The sequence below is a fragment of the Aquarana catesbeiana genome, linkage group LG06 (genome assembly GCF_042186555.1).
Source record: "Aquarana catesbeiana isolate 2022-GZ linkage group LG06, ASM4218655v1, whole genome shotgun sequence".
Taxonomy (NCBI): Eukaryota; Metazoa; Chordata; class Amphibia; order Anura; family Ranidae; genus Aquarana; species Aquarana catesbeiana.
The window spans coordinates 330,211,340-330,231,170 of NC_133329.1; the positions used below are offsets into that span (position 1 = coordinate 330,211,340).

The 19,831-nt window shown below is 41.3% G+C and overlaps 1 protein-coding gene across 1 annotated transcript in view; it reads left to right on the forward strand.

Moving 5' to 3' along the window:
- MTX2 (metaxin 2) overlaps positions 1–19,831 on the forward strand; it is a 142,862-nt gene that overhangs the window by 64,279 nt on the left and 58,752 nt on the right. The window contains exon 4 of the mRNA XM_073633848.1: positions 5,506–5,578. Coding sequence (XP_073489949.1) covers positions 5,506–5,578 — 73 coding nt within the window. The remainder of the gene's footprint in view (positions 1–5,505; positions 5,579–19,831) is intronic.

The window sequence follows — 19,831 nt, forward strand, 5'->3', positions numbered from 1 at the left end:
AAACTTCTGCAGAGAGACCACTGCTTCCACACAAAGGGCGGGGACTTCTTTGCAGCAAGCTGGTAACTGTCTTTTCTGCTCAGTCTGCAGCTGCTTTCTAAAGAAAACTAACTGCAAGTTTGTTTGGTTTGATGCACCTGGCATGTATTTAGCTGATGTAAAACTGAAAGTTCATTTGGGCGTTAAAACAAACCATCACCTATTAAAAGATCTATTTCTGTCCTGGTATCTTCCCCTTCTCTTACACATAATTGGAAAACATTTCATTATTTTTAGAAAGGTTTAGTACCTTTTTTGTCCTGGGTCCTTGCTTAGGCTAGAATTTTATATCGGGACCCCCGCATCCTCCTGGGATTCCTCCTGATGTTGGGTCCCAACATAACTCTAGCCCAAATCCCAAGCAGAGGCCTGCAGCATATCTATAGACATGCATGATTTTTAAAGATGGCAGTGTGGAGGAGAAGCAGCAGGCAAAGAATATCCCCATGGAGAAGTTCATTTTTAATGGCTGTGAGCTTGTGGGCAGATTTCTCAAAATTACAGAGTATATGTCCAGGCAAAACTTTTTTTTTTTTTTAATTTCAGAGTGTAGTGGAGAAGGTTTAGATTCCCTTTTGGGTTTTTACTGTTGTTATCTGGACTCCATTGGATCCTGAGACTAGCAGTGAGAAGCAGCAGTGCCTTAGATCTCATACTGGAGTTATACAGCTATGAGGCTCTAGGTACAGGGGTGTCTAGGTACAAGCCTTGCCTGGTCTAGGTACTGGTCTAGGTACAAGAAGTGCACTGCTAATTTCAGGATACTGCTTATGCTTAGGCACATTTTAACATTTTTATTTGTCCTCTAATATAGAAGATTCTACCTTCCTGAGTTCATGTCCATTTTAATTTCAGTGGATCACCATAACAGCCAGGCAACATACATTTTTAGAAGGAAATCTCAGCAATGGCAGCCTCCGTATTCTATCAGTACATTTTCTTTAACCCTTCCACTACTGCCGTAAATTTACGAATGGCGGAGAGGTGGACTCTTATTTCCCTATCATTTATAAATACTGCGGGAGAAATTGCCCGTGGGCAACCGTTGAGCCCATTAATGGCTGTGAACCAAGCTGTTGGACACCATGTACAGAATCAATCTGAGTGTCTCTACCACTATGTGATCACTGTTATGACCAATCACAGTGATCACAAATGTAAACACACTACTGTTTGCATTGTTGATCCCTCTCCTTCATTCTACAATGGTGGAGGGAGAAGACATCACAGTAATCCTTGAATGGGAAATGAATGAGTGGATCCACAGCATCTGCTGATCCATTCATTACTGAGTGTGGGTTTTTTTTTAACCCTTCCTCATCTCTCCTACACATCTGATTTCCAGCCTGTCTCTGTGTATGAGATTGTATATGACCCCTTTACCTCCCTTATCCTGCATATCCGCATATTAACCCCCACATCTCCATCCTGCCACTGAATGTGACTTGTACATTAACCCCTTCTCCTACCTTTGTGTATGACCTATGATGCGCCTTGTCTAGTGTACCAAGCTCCATGTTTTAACCCCCACAATACCGGCATATTTCTTCATTTCTAAAAAATTGTGGCAAAAAATGAGATCACCTTGTGCTGTCCACTTTCCAAAAGGGCCATTGTGATTGGTTTTGTACCATCTTGGTATTTTTATTTGATATGTCTTATAGGGGAAATAATTTTTCCTTTTCATAGTTAAAAATGATTTAATAAAAACAGTAGTTATTAAATGCCACCAAAAGAAAGATCTATCTGTCTCAAAACAATTATATCAAATTTATTTGGGTACAGTGTTGCATGATGGGAGTAATTGTCGGTCAAAATATCATAGCACTGGAGAATCGATTGGTAATAAAGGGGTACTACAGGCCGGTATGCATGTAGCTAATTATCTCCACAAGATTGTTAACATAAGTACCATTTGAATTCAAATCTGGTACTACATCCAATTGAACAATGCACACGTGGGTCTACTTTCTAAGAAATTAATTTAGGTTTGTATACAAAATCTATGCTTCCAGCATTAAACTGGAAGAGTAAATGTTAAATGAATAAAGGCATTAGGGGACATGAAATGCATTGCAAGTATCTATTTTGCCCTGCTTCCTTTTGGCTGTACAAGCAGAGTTTTGTCATTTCGATGCTGTCGGACTCTATTATCCATTGTTTGATAACTACAAGTCTGAAAGCTGTTAGATCATCTTCACAGAGCCCACTGTAATGCAGACACAATGTCTCCTGAGCCATCCTTGAAACAGCACATGATGAATATAAAATAATTCAGACTGAGACTAGACTTCATTTATTGGCCACCTATTAATATTCCATTAATCATCATACAATGCTAGCTGAAGAAGAAAGATTTGAAGTGGGAGTGTGCACTTCAGATGGTCGTTTTGAGAGTAGAGACAAAAATATATTGTTATTTATAGCTAACTTGGTGGATACCATGCAAGATTTCCTGCATTCCGATGTAAAAATGATACAATATGCATTTTGTTTACATGTAAGAGACTCCTTGCTAACGTGCTGGCTATTACATGATTTGATCTCCTTGTTTCCTGTTGCATAGCTGTGGGTCATTCCGTTACATTAATACATTCTATACATTTAACTTCCAAGGCTAGGGTGGGAGTGCTTAGAGCAGAACTTGATGTCTTGTCTACATGGTGGATTTACCCTGTTCCGTTGGCTCATATAGTTTCTGGTTTTCTTCCACAATAAACTGCAGCACATTGGAACCAGCCCTATGGGAAAGAATGGGGTTTCTCCTCCAAATGCATCTTCATGCTGCAAAATGCATGATGCAGGAGTTTTGCTTTAGGGAAACAGACAAGTGTAAATAGGCCCACATTGCATGATACGTGATTTTAATTATTATAACAAAACAATAGCAAAGGTAGTATACATTTTGTATTGCATACAGGAGGATTTTGGACCTTACTGCTTACAGGTGTGGATTTCTATGATCACTTGCCAAACACATCAGTTGAATTATTTCTTAGTTATTTGTAGCCATTATTAATCAATTCTAATCCAGGCTGTATGCAGGCATGTAGCAAGTTTTGAAGAATTAATGTATTGCAAGTTTTAGTAATTGATGGTTACACAGATATATAGCGTCCTTGTAACTTTGGGCTTACAAGCTTTTCTTTGGTCAATTGTGATAGCGCTGGACCAGTAAAATGGGATGTGTTTTATTTTTAAAGCCAAAAAAGGGGATGTTTTCCTTGGAGGAAATAAACTTATTGTTGAAGTATGTTCTGTTTAGACCTAATTGAGGTCCCAGGATTGCTCCCATTCTGATAACGGTGGTGGAATTGGTCACCAGAACAATAAATCATGGGTATGTACTTGGGAGCTCTTAATAAATACTAACACATTAAATTAGATCAGTGGTCTCCAAAGCCAGATGCAGCCCTTTGCTTGCTTTTATCTGGCCCTTGGGGTGCTATTTTATTCCATAAAGGGCACAATTTCTTCAAATGACACCAATGATGGGACTCGATGACACCAATGATGGGGCACAATCCCTCCCAGTGACACCAATGATGGGGCACAATTCCTCCCAGTGACACCAATGATGGGGCACAATTCCTCCCAGTGACACCAATGATGGGGCACAATTCCTCCCAGTGACACCAATGATGGGGCACAATTCCTCCCAGTGACACCAATGATGGGGCACAATTCCTCCCAGTGACACCAATGATGGGGCACAATTCCTCCCAGTGACACCAATGATGGGGCACAATTCTTCCCAGTGACACCAATGATGGGGCACAATTCCTCCCAGTGACACCAATGATGGGGCACAATCCCTCCCAGTGACACCAATGATGGGGCACAATTCCTCCCAGTGACACCAATGATGGGACACAATTCCTCCCAGTGACACCAATGATGGGGCACAATTCCTCCTAGTGACACCAATGATGGGGCACAATTCTTCCCAGTGACACCAATGATGGGGCACAATTCTTCCCAGTGACACCAATGATGGGGCACAATTCTTCCCAGTGACACCAATGATGGGGCACAATTCTTCCCAGTGACACCAATGATGGGGCACAATTCCTCCCAGTGACACCAATGATGGGGCACAATTCCTCCCATTGCCACCAATGATGAGGGATTGTTTACTCCCACTGGCGCTGGGACATTTTGTACTCCCAATGGCCACAGGCCAGCCCCCCTAAAGTCTGAAAGTGGTTGTAAAGCCTCAAGGTCTTCTATGCATCTATGCAATAAAGTGGTTGTAAACTGTGAAAAAAAAAAAAAAAAAACAACAACCTGCATCGCATACTAGCTCATTATGAAATACTTACCTTAAAAATAAGCTGTTGCAGCAGTCCCCATACACCGTGACCGGCGACATGTCTCCGGAATGTTACTTCTGGGTTTGCGGGCTCTGGCGCTGTGATGACGTCACTAATGATGTCACTCCCGCGCAGGAGCTGCCGGTCACGGGACAGCAGCTGAAGAAATGGCACAAACAAGCTGTTACTTCAGTGCACATGTGCCGATGACGTAGGCACATGCGGATACAATGAATATCTCCTAAACTGTGCAAGTTTAGGAGAAATTCACGGTACCTATGGGTAAGCCTTATTATAGGCTTACATGTAGGCAAAATTGGGTTATTAAGGGTTTACAACCCCTTTAAGGTAAAAAACCTTCTATGCTGCAGCTCCCCCCAGAACCCCCCCCCCCTTTTATCTTATCTGAGCCTGATCCAATCCAGCAAAGTGCATGAGCGCATCGGCTCCAGCCGCTGTCTCTCTCCTCATTGGACAGATTGATAGCAACAGGAGCCTTTACAACCCCTTGAAGGACGGTAAACTGGCCCTTTGTTAAGAAAGTTTGGAGACCCCTGAATAAGACCATACCTCACAGTATAAACATATTTATATATATACTCACACTTGTAGCATTTCTACACTGTGCACTTGTGGTCTACTTGTGTCTATGTGTATATATATATATGTGTGTGTGTGTGTGTGTGTGTGTATATGTATGTATATATATATATATATATATATATATATATACATACATATATATAATTTTTTTTTTTTTTAATTGTTCTTTGTACACTAGCCCTGTAGAAGAGTGAGGCCTATCTCTCAGAATGCGTTGGTTATATCCGATTTTCTTGATGATTGTTTTTCCTAGGTGCTCCCAACTACAGTACATACTCATGATTTGAATTTCTCTTTGGTGTCATCTATAGTAATTTGCTCCTAACCCCGATCTCGGCATGTCCTCGTAGGTTGATGAAGTCCGGATAAACTTTGTCTGTTTATCTGCAGTATGTGACTTTGTAGAACAATTTTGTGCTTATGGTAGAAATTTACAGAGAACTGGAAGTCTTAGTAAACATGTTTAATGATCCGCTACATATTGTCTTTTGATATCTTTTTTCTGCCATCAGCCAACAAATGCTTTATTTCTGTTTTCAATGTCTTTCAGGCCTTCTTACAAATGTGCAATCTGCCAGTCCAGGTGGTTTGTAGGGCAAACGCTGAATATATGTCTCCATCTGGTAAGCATGGTATTCATTTAAGATGCTGTGTTTGAAATGGTGCTTTGACTCCATGGCAACTCCACGCAAGCCTCCTAGTCATAAATATATCTGCATTACTGTGCATGCTGACTCTTCTCCCTACAACTTGTAATTCTTGCTGCTTGAAAAGGCTATAAAAATGATAAATCTTGCATAATATTTTCACCTGTACGAGTGGAAAGTCTGTGTATGCTAGTAGGGGAGCAGCATTGTGTTTTCTGTGTGCTAGCTGTGCTTCTACCTCCGCCAGGAGCTCCCATGGATAAAAAGCCTGCGGACATTTTCATGTGATGTGCGGCGGCAGGAAAGTCACCTTCCCTTTCTAATGCCTCCATTGATTCTCATGTGTTTCATTGGAGTCGGAAATGTTGGCATATCATCTTCTGTTCTTTGCTAATGAAGAACTCCAGTCTTTTAATGCAGTTATAATGGGCACTCACTACCTTTTTCTGGGAATTCTGTTTGTCGGTCTATTTGCTCCCCATGATAAATGTCCAGCTAAAGACTGTAACACCATTTTCTACTGTAAGTCTGATATTGTTTCACTGGAAAATACCACAATGCATCCAGAAAGTATTCACAGAGCTTCACTTTTTCCACATTTTGTGATTGTTAGTCTTATTCCAAAATTTATTAAATTCATTATTTAACTTAAAATTCTACAAACAATACCCGATAATTACAATGTGAAAGAAGTTTGTTTAAAATCTTTGCTAAAAAAAAAAAAAATCGTATGTACATAAGTATTCACATACTTTGTGGAATTACAATTACAATTACAGCCTCAAGTCTTTTTGAGTTTGATCCTACAAGCATGGCACACCTATTTCTGGGCAATTTCTCCCAGTCTTCTTAGCAGGACCTCTCGAGCTCCATCAGGTTGGATGGGGAGGGTCGGTGCACAGCCATTTTCAGATGTCTCCAGGGATGTTCAATCGGGTTCAAGTCTGGTCTCTGGCTAGGCCACTCAAGGACATTCACAGAGTTGTCCTGTAGCCAGACCTTTGTTATCTTGGCAGTGTGCTTAGGGTCATTGTCCTGTTGGAAGATGAGCCTTTGCCCCAGTCTGAGGTACAGAGCTCTCTGGAGCAGGTTTTCATCAAAGATGTCTTTGTACATTGCTGCATTCATCTTTCCCTCGATCCTGACCAGTCTCCCAGTCCCTGCTGCTGAAAACATCCCCACAGCATGATGCTACCACCACCATGCTTCACTGTAGGGGTGGTATTGGCCATGTGATGAGTGGTGCCTGGTTTCCTCCAGACATGATGCTTGTCATTCAGGCCAAAGAGTTCAATCTTTTTTTTTCATCAGACCAGAGAATTTTGTTTCCTGTGGTGTGAGAGTCCTTTAGGCGACTTTTGGCAAACTCCAGATGAGCTGTCATGTGCCTTTTACTGAGGAGTGGCTTCTGTCTGGGCACTCTACCATACAGGTCTGATTGGTGGAGTGCTGCAGAGATAGTGGTTCTTCTGGGTGGTTCTCCTCTCTCCACGGAGAAACGCTGGAGCTCTGTTAGAGTGACCATCAAGTTTTTGGTCACCTCCCTGACTAAGGCCCTTCTCCCCCAATTGTTCTGTTTGGCCAGGCGGCCCGCTCTAGGAAGAGTCCTGGTAGTTCCAAACTTCTTCCATTTACGAATGATGGAGGCCACTGTTCTCATTGGGACCTTCAATGCTGCAGAAACTTTTTTGTACCCTTTCCCAGATCTGTGCCTCCATACAATCCTGTCTTGGAGGTCTACAGACAATTCCTTGGGCTTCATAGCTTGGTTTGTGCTCTGACGTGCACTGTTAACTGTGGGACCTTTTATATAGACAAGTGTGTGCCTTTCCAAATCATGTCCAGTTAACTGAATTTTCCACAGGTGGACTCTAAGTTGTAGAAACATATGAAGAATGATCAGTGGAAACAGGATGCACCTGAGGTCAATTTTGAGTGTCATGGCAAAGGCTGTGAATACTTATTTATGTACATGTGATTTTTTTTTTTTTATAAATTTGCAAAGATTTCAAACAAACTTCTTTCATGTTGCCATTATGGGGTATTGTTTATAGAATTTTGAGGAAAAATAATATATTTAACCCTGGTTCACATTGATGCTACTTTGAAATCGCGCTACTTCACTTGAAGTAGCGCGATTTCAAAGTAGCAAGGTCAGCGAGATTTTAGGTGCTACTTCATAGATGTCTGTGTGGCTTCATACACGGATGTCTATTGAAGTCGCACCTGAAATCGGCAAAGGTAGTGCAGGAACTACTTTTGCAAATCGGTGCGGTGCCACAAAATCGGTGTCACACTGATTGGAACAGTGCCATTGCCTCCAATAGATTGCGACTTGTCGTGTTTTGATCTCTCAAATCGCATGACAAAAATCGCTCCCATGTGAACCTAGGCTTAATCCATTTTGGAATAAGGCTGTAACATAAGAAAATGTGGAAAAAGTGAAGCGCTGTGAATACTTTCCGGATGCAGTGTATATCTGGCGGTGGCCTGAACTCTAAATGTTGCCTAAACATCACCTATTTTCCTTCACTGTATCTGAAATGCATCAGGTTTCAGATGGAACAGGAAATGAATTTACATATGTGTCAAGCATAAACACGGTCTTCCTTCTCTTGAATATGAGCTATCAAGTGTTAGTCAGTCAGTCATGACTTTATATTACTGCCAGTCAATTCAGATTTCTCTTTCTTATGGTCATGATGACAATGGTGCATGTTTTGTAGACAGAACCCTTGCTGGGAGACTGGTCATTGTTGAGGGTAAAATGGGTGAAGCCAAATACAGGATAGTTCTAGAGGAAAACCGGTTTCAGTCTGCGAGGGACCTGAGACGGGTAGCCGTTCAGCAGAATGACGGCTATAAACTTACAGCCTAAGCTACACTTGAGTGGTTTAAGCCAAACACATGAATGTCACAGAATGGCCAGTTCAAAGCCCACACTTTAATTTGATAATGCAGGCTTAAAAATGACTGTTCACTAATGGTGACTTTTCGACCCGGGAAAGCCAAAAAAATTTGCCAAGAAAAGGCACAAATTACAAGTTCCAGCTGTGCAAAGGGAGAGACTTCTTACAAGCTGTCATTGCAGCTATACATGACTCGATCAACTATTAAAATGGATGTAAAGGCACAAGGTTTTTTACCTTCATAAGGTAAAAAAGCTTCTATGTGCAGCAGCCCCCCCCATTACTTACTTGAGCCCTCTATCGATTCAGTAATGTCCTTGAGTGCTCGCACTCCTGATTGGCTTTTGGCAGTAGCAGGAGTCACTGGCTTCCGCTGCTGTCAATCACAGCCAGTGAGTCAATCAGGAGACCGAAGTGGCGGGGCCGAGCCGCTGCTCCGTGTGTGAATGGACACACAGAGCCATGGCTCTGGAACGCGCCTGCTTGGGTGCCCCCCAGAGCAAGCTGCTTGATCTGGGGGCACCCAGCAGGAGGGAGGAGCCAGTAGCACCGGCGTGGAACCCAAGAAGAGGAGGATCCGTGCTGTTGTGTGCAAAGCCCTGCACAGAGCAGGTAAGAATAACATGTTTGTCTTTTTTAAAAAGAAAAAATAACAAGGCTTTAACCGCTTGGCGCAGGCTGCACGCAAATATGCAGCCTCCCGGTGACTGGTCCTTGGCGTTGTGGGAGCCGCATATTTACGTGAATTGCTGTCCATACAGCTGTGATCAGAGCATGCGCGGTGCGTGCTCTCGATACAGTTACCGGCACCCAACTGATAGCGAGCAACGATCGGGAGTTTTTGGATCACTTGTGATTGGCTGTCACGGCAGTCACATGCTCTTAAGCCCCGCCTCACCTTTTGGCGTCTTTAAAGGGTGGGAGGCGCAGGCGTGAAGAGGTTAATATTGCTTTTATTCAGGTGAGTGACATTTTCGCAGTTTTTGCATGACAGTGAAAAATATTTTGTACCTTTTGGGCCCATTCACACCGGAAACTCCACATAACTGCGTGTTTTTGGCTTCATGTGTACATGCATTTAAAGCGTGCTTGACATGCGCTTGGATGCATTTTGCAATGCGTTTTGCAGTGCTTTTTTCTATAGGTTTTTGGGCTTTGCTTTCTTGGCTTAAAGTGGAACTTCACTCTCCCAATCAACATTGAGTATTTTTAATCCTCGTGCTGCTAGCATTAGTAAATAGATAGGAAAGTTGATCATATTTACTTGTTTGTTTTTTACATTTATTTTTTTTTTCTTTAACTGCGCTGAACTGCACTGCAATGATGTGAACAGTGCCCATAGGATTGCCTTGATTTTGAGCTGTCTATGCAGTTGGAGTGCAGTTCAAAATGCATCCAACTGCAGCCAACTGTGTTCAGTGTAAAAGGGCCCCCATTTCTGACATGTAGCATGCTTACCTGTCCCTTAGATTTTCACTGTGACAAGAGCAGCACAGATTTTGCATTGCAATAATTGGTGATTGAGAAATAAATGCGTGAAAGAAGCAAGACCTGAAAGTGAGGATTTTTTAACTACAGGTGGTGTGGCGCCAATCAGATGACACAGAATGTATCTCCATGCCATGGAATTTTTGAGGGGCATATAGTGAATAGAAAAAACACTGATATAAAAGCAAAAATGTTTAATAACATTAAAGTGGTTGTACACCCTGTACAACCACTTTCACCTACAGGTAAGCTTAGATTAAGGCTTACCTGTAGGTGCTGAAAATATCTCCTAAACCTACATGGTTTAGGAGATATTTACAATTCCCCGTACGATGAGTCCTTCTGTGCATACACCGATGTATTCGGTGCATGCGCACTTTAGAAAGGGCACACTGTGCCGTTTCTAGCTGGGTCATGCCGTCACTGGCGGGTCCCGCGACTCCGGCCAGTCACAGAGTCGGCGTTCGCAGCCCCGGGAAGGAAGAGGGCTGAAGATGGATGCTTCCAGCCATCGGGGACATCTTGGGCTTTAATTACAGGTAAGTGACACGTAATGGGCTACTATGCAATGCATAGTAGCTCATTATGCTTTGCCTTTGCAGGGAAACAAAGAGGAAGTAAAACCCCTCAGGGTTTACTTCCTCTTTAAAATCAACAGTAAGACTCTACAAAAGCCATTAAAATATGTCTCCCTTTAGGTTCACATGTAATGATGTCATGATTCTAAGGAAAAATCCACAAACAACGCGTTTCAAATGATCTTCCTCAGGAGTACATGTGAAAGAAATCGATATGATGGGGCTCAGTTACTTTTTGGAGTTAGAGTACAATATTGGCTCGCATAATTATCAAGCGAGGTGCTGCTGGACCTAGACAATTATGATGTGGCAATATGGTTTACAAATTGTACCTTGATTCACTTATGATGGATAACCTGCTATTGCTCACCAGGTATATCCATGGTTCCTTTCCTTTTGTGATGAATGTTTACATACACACTGCCAAATTATGTTATTTTCTTAAGACATTGTATTTGAGATATGCGTTTGTTATACTTACCAAATTTGAATAATGCACAATTTTGAAAATGGCAGTCTTCTACCTGTTTGGTGTCCATGCGGCTTCAGGGGGATGAAGGTAGTACTGCGTCTGATGTTTATTCCAGCTGATATTGTACTCTGTAACTCCAAATAGCAACTTTGTTCCATCGTATCAAGTCTTTTCACATGTACTCCTGATGAAGATAATTTGAAACGCGTTGAGTTTACATGTAGTATTTTATTTGGAATCATTGCATCTATGTAAACCTGAAGGCAGACATACTTTTAATAACTATTGTAGAGTCTTATTCTTGATTTTTAAAGTTGGTAAAAAATAAAAATTTCTGCTTTTATATCAGTGTTTTTGCTTTTCTCTCTATGTCTCTCAAGAAGTCTATGGCTATGTATCAGTTCTCTCAGTGTATACTGCCTTATAAGGATGAGGGCATATAGCACACAGGGGGTTATACATTCTGTGTGTTTAACAGAATGTATCTCAGCAGAGCAGACAGGTACAGTATGTGGTATGTCAAGGATGCTGGGAGAGGGTAACAAATTTCCGGTTAGTGGGTAAATGCTCTAAAATTTCAATTACTGTTTAGGCATGTTGTATAAATCTAATCATGCTAATTATTTATATATATATATATATATATATATATATATATATATATATATATATATATATATATATATAAACATTTTATTATTATGGGTTGTAAAACTAAATAAACCTCCCCTGCCCCCCTAAAATGTGCTCATTCCGTGAATGAATCCTTTGGAACGGTAACATTAGTCTACTTTGGATTTTTTTAAGGTCGGTGCTTGGCATTTGCATTGTAGAGAACTGGCCATGCCTGCTACAGTTTAATTTTTTTATTAAGTACATAAATCTAAATTATGGGGGCTCACATAAGATCTACGGCACTCCTAAAATTTGGAAGAGGATGTATAAAACATTTATTATATAATATGGCTCTCAGCCACATAAATTGCAATCTGATTGTACAATATCCTTTAGATTTATGAACAACTATGTATTGCAGGGCTCTGATTAAATATGAATTGATTAAGCAGGCTTACTTTGTTTCTGGCAAATCTAAAAAAAATATTGTGTGGCTATTGAAGAATCATCTTTTAACGGTCACCTTGATGTTATTATTCTGCATGCAGATCTGTAAAAAGCAGTTCCTCTCTGTTTTGATATTACTGTGTGTTCTTGCTTTGCATTTCGATCTTCTCGAAACGGAAGGTAACCTGGCATTGCCAGGGTAGAGGGACGCATGTGCACTTAACTGTACGTACACTATATTGCCAAAAGTATTGGGACACCTCCCTTTACATGAACTTTAATGGCATCCCAGTCTTAGTCTGTAGGGTTCAATATTGAGTTGGCCCAGTTTTCAGCTATAACACCTTCAACTTTTCTGGGAAGGCTGTCCACAAGGTTTAGGGGGGTGTCTATGGGAATGTTTGACCATTCTTCTAGAAGTACATTTGTGAGGTCAGGCACTGATGTTGGACGAGAAGGCCTGGCTTGCAGTCTCTGCTCTAATTCATCCCAAAGGTCAGGACTCTGTGCAGGCCAGTTAAGTTCCTTCACCCCAAACTCACTCATCCATGTCTTTATGGACCAACTGTTCCGAAAGAGTTGAAGCTGTTATAGCTGCAAAGGGTGGTCCAACTCAATATTGAACCCTGCGGAATAAGACTGGGATGCCATTAAATGCCATTATGGACCTTGCTTTTTGCACTGGGCCAAATCATTTGGTGGAGGGGGGATTATGGTGTGGGGTTGTTTTTCAGGGGTTGGGCCTGGCCCCTTAGTTCCAGTGCTTGTAACGGCAGGCATCCCAATACTTTTGGCAATATAGTGCTAATTACTCTGGAGTAGTAGTTTTTATAGCTTCAACCACTGCACTGCCAATGCCGTTGGTAATACAGTGGGACTTTCACATATCGGTCTGTCCAATAACATGGTAGTCTTACAGTTTTATAGGTTTCTTGACTAAACTCACTGGGTAATCTGTGCACCTTCATGAAAATCCAGCCCTCTTTTAAAGCCACACCCCTTTTCAGACAAATCACTTGCGCTATTTTTTTTTTGTCCTGCATTTTTGAACCCCCCGATGAAAACTACCTGCATGTCTAGATTTCACCTGACCAAAAAAACTTTAGCATATTTCTTCTCTGTATTACGACTTTGTATAACATTGAATGTATTGTCCAGACATAATCATAGTCCTGCTGAGTCGTGCATTATTTCCTGGTGCGGCAACACATTAGAAATAGAGCTTTGATGGTGCTTCCTATCCGCAAAATATCTAAAAATAATAACCACTCTACTGCTATTGTGGGTGTCACAATAAAGAGACTATTGATCTCCAGGGGAAGGTGCTGAGCTGACTTTTCTCTAAGCATCAATTGATAGAGAAGCTAATGGAAAGCTTGAGCAAGAAATCAGTGGAAGAGTTATTAAGGCTGCTGAGGCGAAGTGCTTTAGATCTAGTATTGGAAAGCAGTTAGCGCTGCTGGGAGACATCGGCCTATGTGCCAATACAAAGCAACACAAACAGATTAGGAAAAACATACAAATGGTCACTTCCATTCTTGCCTATTTGTTTACATCAGTTGTCAGTTCGTTTTAGTTTTCCATCTGGAATTTGCAGTCACTGTGATGTCAGCCATCGTAGAGGAGTCTGGAGTTGTGACCTGTATTCATGTTTAATACACTTTTTAGGGAAGAACCCCATTTCTAAAAAAAAGTTGGGATGCTGTGTAAAATCGACATAAAAACATAATGCAATAATTTGCAAGTCTCATAAATCCACATTTTATTCACAATTGAAACTTGGAAACTTATCAAATGTTTAAACTGAGAAAATGTTTTAGGAAAAAAAAAGCAGCAACACTTTCCAAAGAAGTTGGGACAGGCAACAAAAGGCAACAAAAAGCTGGCAAATTACAACCCCAATACCAAAAAGCTTGGGACTAGGCCATGTTTGCCACGGTGTAGCATCCCCTCTTCTTTCAAACGTCTTGGAACTGAGGAGGCCGCTTGCTGGAGTTTTGGAAGAGGAATGTTGTCCCATTCTTGCCTGAGCACATGCAACTCTAAAACCTGGATACATCTTTCAGCATTGATGGTGTCTTTCCAGATGTCCATTCCATACGTAGTGATGCAGGCTTTTGAACTGAATGCTTTTAACAAGCCATTAGGTCCCTCTCTTCTTTAGTCCAAAGGACACGGCGCCCTTAGTTGCCATAACACATGTCAATTTGCCTGACCATAGAACAGTTTTCCACTTTGCAACAGACCATTATAAATAAACTTTGGTCCAGAGAAGACATCCACATTTCTGGATCATGTTCAGATATGGCTTTTTCTTTGCGTGATAGAGCTTTCATTTGCATTTTTTGATGCCACAATGAACTGTGCTCACAGGCAGTGATGTTTGGAAGTATTTCTGAGCCCATGCAGTGATGTCTATCACATAACCTTGGCTGGTTTTAATGCAGTGCCATCTGAGGTCCCAAAGATCACGGGCATGCAATATTGCGGTTTGGCCTTGTCGCTTGCTGGAATTTTTTTCTCCAGATTCTCTGAATCTTTTGATGATCATATGTACTGTAGATGATGATACATTTAAATTTTGCAATTTATGTTGAACATTATTGTGAAATTCTTTGACAGTTATTATACTCAGCTTTTTACTGATTGGCGTACCTCTGCCCATCTTTACTTCTGAGGCACTAACTATCTAAGATGCTCTTTTGGTACACAATCGTGTTACTGACCTGTTGCCAATTAAAGTGGTAGTAAACCGCAGCTTTAAAAAAATTTAAAAAAATTCCCTGCAAAGGCAATGTCATAATGTGCTAGTATGCATTGCATACTAGCAGACTATGAAATACTTTCCCTAAAATGAAGCCCCCCCAGTGGAGAGCTGTCACCACTGACAGGGCTTACATCTTTCCCCAGTCTTCATTTCGGGTTCGTGGGCTCCGGCTGTATGAGTGGCCAGGCCGCGATGACGTCCCTTCCGTGCATGCATGTGGGAGCCCTCGACTGCGGCACAGAGCTCTGAAGGTCAGCACAGTATGCCAGACCTTCAGTGCGCATGCGCCAGTGACGGCACCGGCTGCATCCATTGGGAATGTCTTCTAAACACCTCAAGTTTAGGAGATATTCAATGTACCTACAGGTAAGCCCTATTATAGTCTAGAAAATGACTTTCCTACTACTTCAACTTAGTTGCAAAATGTTCTTCCAGCTCTTACTTGTTAGTACCACATACTTTGCCAGCTTTTGATTTCCTGTCCCAACTTTTTTTAGATGTGTTTCTGGCATCAATTTCAAACTGTCCTTATTTTTTTCTTAAAATGGTACATTTTATCAATTTAAACATTTAGTATGTTTTCTATTATGAATAAAATATGTATTTATGAGATTTGCAAATCATTGAATTCAGTTTTTATATACATTTTACACAACGTCCCAACTTTTTGGAAATGGGGTTGTTATTTAAATTTACCTTTTTTTTTTTTTTTTTTTTTTAACCAGGCAATTCCTTTAAAAGGGACTTGTCAGTATAAGAAAATGGGAGATTACATTGTGTTTTTATAGGTACTGTACATACCCCAGGGCTGTCATCTTTATCTTTTAGTAATTACTTAGCAAGTCACCGACATGGAACAAACATGCACATAAGGTGTTAGAATGTCTGCTGTAAGGATGCTTGTTATGGGACACTGACTCCCAAAGTAGTGATGGAAGGATAAGGATCCTCCTTTCTTGCAGTAAAGTCTGCTCCATATGGCTTTCCAGCAAGATGTTTATTAACAATAAATGTGCAATGTGTACAGAATATTCCAAGACAGAAGAGCTCCTAAATAGAAATGTGTAATATCCTATAGCAATCAAAAGATTGCTATGAGGAAGGCTGTATTAGCCGAAATGCGTTAGAGGTCTGTGCACCGTGTCAATATATACGTAGCCAATAAAGATTTACATCAAAAAGTACAGAGTGGCCGGCTTTAATTGTTATGGACTTTTTGTATTGGGGACGGAACATCCCAGCCAGAGCACCGGTTTTCAGCTTTTGAATCCTGAACTAAGTGGTTGAGCTGGGGTATGGTTTTGTATCTATTAGCAATCAGAAATTATAGTTCAGTCTGTGAACTATGAAGGGGAATGATGCTCTTTAAACATCATCATCATTCCTCATCAAGTTTAAAGCGTTGCAACATAAAATACAGTTTTGATCACTACCCTTAGATCCATTTGTAAAGAAGAATGAATACTTCGCACTACTACTGCATATTGTGGCCTGCAATTTGCCACCTATTCATAAAATGCAGACTCGGGTATCTTTAGAATTTTTGTCTGCTTAACGCAGCAGAGAGAACTCCACGATTGGAGAAGAGCCAGTCATGTGACAACCCTACTTTTTACTTTTATTGCACTTCTCCAACTCCAGCTCCAGCCGCTATCTCGAGTCCTCATTGGATAGATTGATAGCAGCGGGAGCCATTGGCTCCCGCTGCTGTCAATCAAATCCAGTGACATGGGAGGTCCTGCTGTCTGCGTCAATGGACGAAGTAGCAGGACTCGGGAGTGCGCCTGCACGAGTGCCCCAATGTAGTGCGTCTTTCCGTGCGGGCACTTGAGAAGAAGAGGAGCCAGGAGCACCGCTGAGGGACCCCAGAAGAGGAGGATCGGGGCCGCTTTGTGCAAAACCCTTGCACAGAGGAGGTTAGTATGACGTTTGTTATATAAATTAAAATGAAACAAAAAACAAACCTTTACAACCCCTTTAATGCACATTTGTAAAGCACACTGCTTTTTAAATGGACCCATCAAGGTAGATCTAACTCAGACTTTCTCAGCCTTTGTACCTTAGAGGAACCCTTGAAATTTTCAGGTCTCGAAGAACCCCTGCTAAAATCAAATCATTGGGGTCAGTGGGAAAAATGCCTTATCCCTCGGTGGTAGAGCTGCACGATTCTGGCTAAAATGAGAATCACGATTTTTTTGCTTAGAGGATAGATTACGATTCTCTCACGATTCTCGCGACGTAACATCTTTTACATTAAAACAAAAAAAAATGTGCTAACTTTACTGTTTCGTTTTTTTTTTAATATTGAAGTGTATTTTTTCCCAAAAAAATTGCATTTGAAAGACCGCTGGGCAAATACAGTGTGACATAAAATATTGCAGCAATTGCCATTTTATTCCCTAGGGTCTCTGCTAAAAAAAAAAAAAAAAATTTATATATATATATATATATATATATATATATATATATATATATATATAATCTCTAATGTTTGGGGGTGCCAAGTAATTTTTTTTAGCAAAAAATATTGATTTTAACTTAAAAAAAACAAAAAACAAAACTAACTGAAAAATTGTAAAAAAAAAAAAAAAACAAAAAAAATTTGAATATTTTTTTTTTTTTTTACTTACCTCTAAAAGCCTGTTGCTAGGTGGTCCCTCGTAGTCTGCCTCTTCCTTTGCCTGGGCTGGTGACATCACTTCCTCCCAGGCACAGGAAGGGCTCGGCTCTGCTCCCTCCCTCCTGTCAATCATCTGGGACCCATTACAGGTCCCAGGTGATTGAGCGGCCAATCACGGCGCGCGGCGCCGCTCGCGCATGCGCAGTGGGTGCCAGGCTGTGAAGCCACAGCCCGGCGCCCACAGTTGAAATGCCGGCGCCGACGAGCGGAGGGGGGGGACGAGTGGGGCTTCGATCCCCCGCATCGCTGGACCCAGGGACAGGTAAGTGTCCAATTAAAAGTCAGCAGCTGCAGTATTTGTAGCTGCTGACTTTTAATTTTTTTTTTTTAATGGAGCCCCTGGGTGGAACTCCTCTTTAAGAAAGAAGTGTCAGAAAAAGATTTAGACTTTAAGTGGTTAAACTTCCTGCATTTACAAGTTGTTTAAAGCTTGGCAGATTGCCTGTTATTTGTTTACACAGAGAAGTTTATCCCTTTGATCTAAGAAGGAAGTTAGATACAATGTTTCAAGTTCTAAACTTGGCAGAATGCCTGGATGTTTTCTTTTGACAGCTGAGTGAGCAGATAATCTCTCCACTTGTTTATATGAAAGAATTGGCAAACTCAGCAGGAGAGATCATCAGGGGAGGTGAATCGAGATCACGATTTTTTTTAACGATTAATTGTGCAGCTCTACTTGGTGGTCAGTGGGAATGATGCCCCTTACATTTGTGGTCAGAATGCCACCTTTACAGAGAGCTAAAAGAGATCATTAATGTCATAGCATTGACTTTCCCAAGTAACATTGGCCCCAGAACTATGCAGACACCATCATATGGGAGGTCAGTTAGTCAGAGCTTAAAGTGAAATAAAGGCTCTTTAAAAAAAAAAATAACAAACATATCATACTTACCTCCATTGTGCAGCTCATTTTGCACAGAGTGGCCCCGAACATCCTCTTCTGGGGTCCCTCGAAGGCTCCTCTCCTTATCAGATAACCCCATAGGAGAAGCGCTCTCCGGGGGGGGTTGCCTTGCGAATACTGAGTTCAGTATTTGCGTCCATAGACACGAATGCCGGACTCGGCCCCGCCTCATTGGATTTGATTGACAGCAGCGGGAGCCAGTGGCTGCTTTGCTTTCAATCTATCCAATCAAGAGCCGAGAACCCCGGGCAGAGGAAGAGCGCGTCTCCGCCTGGTGAAATTCCAGGGCTCAGGTAAGTAAAATGGGGGGGCTGGTCACTGCCAGGTGTTTTTTTCACCTTAATGCATAGGAGGTAATGCATTAAGGTGAAAAAACATGAGGGTATACAACCCCTTTAAGTCCTGCTAGATCACTTAAGGCTGGGCCCTTTTGCAGGTATAGCTATGTAAAACATTAAAAATAAGTGTCTATACTGTTTAAAACCCAGTAATACACTGTCTCACCCTGCTCTGCACATGCTCAGTTGCTCTCCATTTTTAGGTACCACTTAGATTGTAGAGGCCGATCTGCTGACAGCCTTACCCCTTTCCTGACCGGGCCATTTTTTGGGACACAGCACTGTGTCGCTTTAACTGACAATTGCGCTGTCATGCAATGCTGTACCCAAACAAAATTGATGTCCTTTTTTTTCCCACAAATAGAGCTTTCTTTTGGTGGTATTTGATCACCTCTGCAGTTTTTATTTTTGGCGCTATAAACAAACAAAGACCGACATTTTTGAAAAAAAACACAATATTTTTTACTTTTTGCTATAATAAATATCCCCAAAAAGTTTTTAAATAACACATTTCTTCATCAGTTTAGACTGATATATATTCTTCTACATATTTTTGGTAAGAAAAAATAGCAGTAAGCGTATATTGATTGGTTTGTGCAAAAGTTATAGAGTCTACAAACTATGGGAAAGATTTTTGGCATTTTTATGGCATTTTCATTATTATTTTATTTTTATTTTTTTTACTAGTAATGGCGGTGATCTGCGATTTTTAGTGGTACTGCAACATTGCGGCAGACAGATCAGACACTTTTGACACATTTTTGGGACCATTGACATTTATACAGCGATCAGTGGTATAAATATGCCCTGATTACTGTGTAAATGTCACTGGCAGAGAAGGGGTTAACACTAGGGGCGTTCAAGGGGTTAAATTTGTTCCCTCATGAGTGATTTTAACTGTATGGGGATGTGACTGACTGGGGGAGGAGACATATCGTTGTTCCTACTTAGTAGGAACACACAATCTGTCTCCTATCCCCTGACAGGACAGGGATTTGTGTGTTTACACACACAAATCCCGGCTCTCGCTC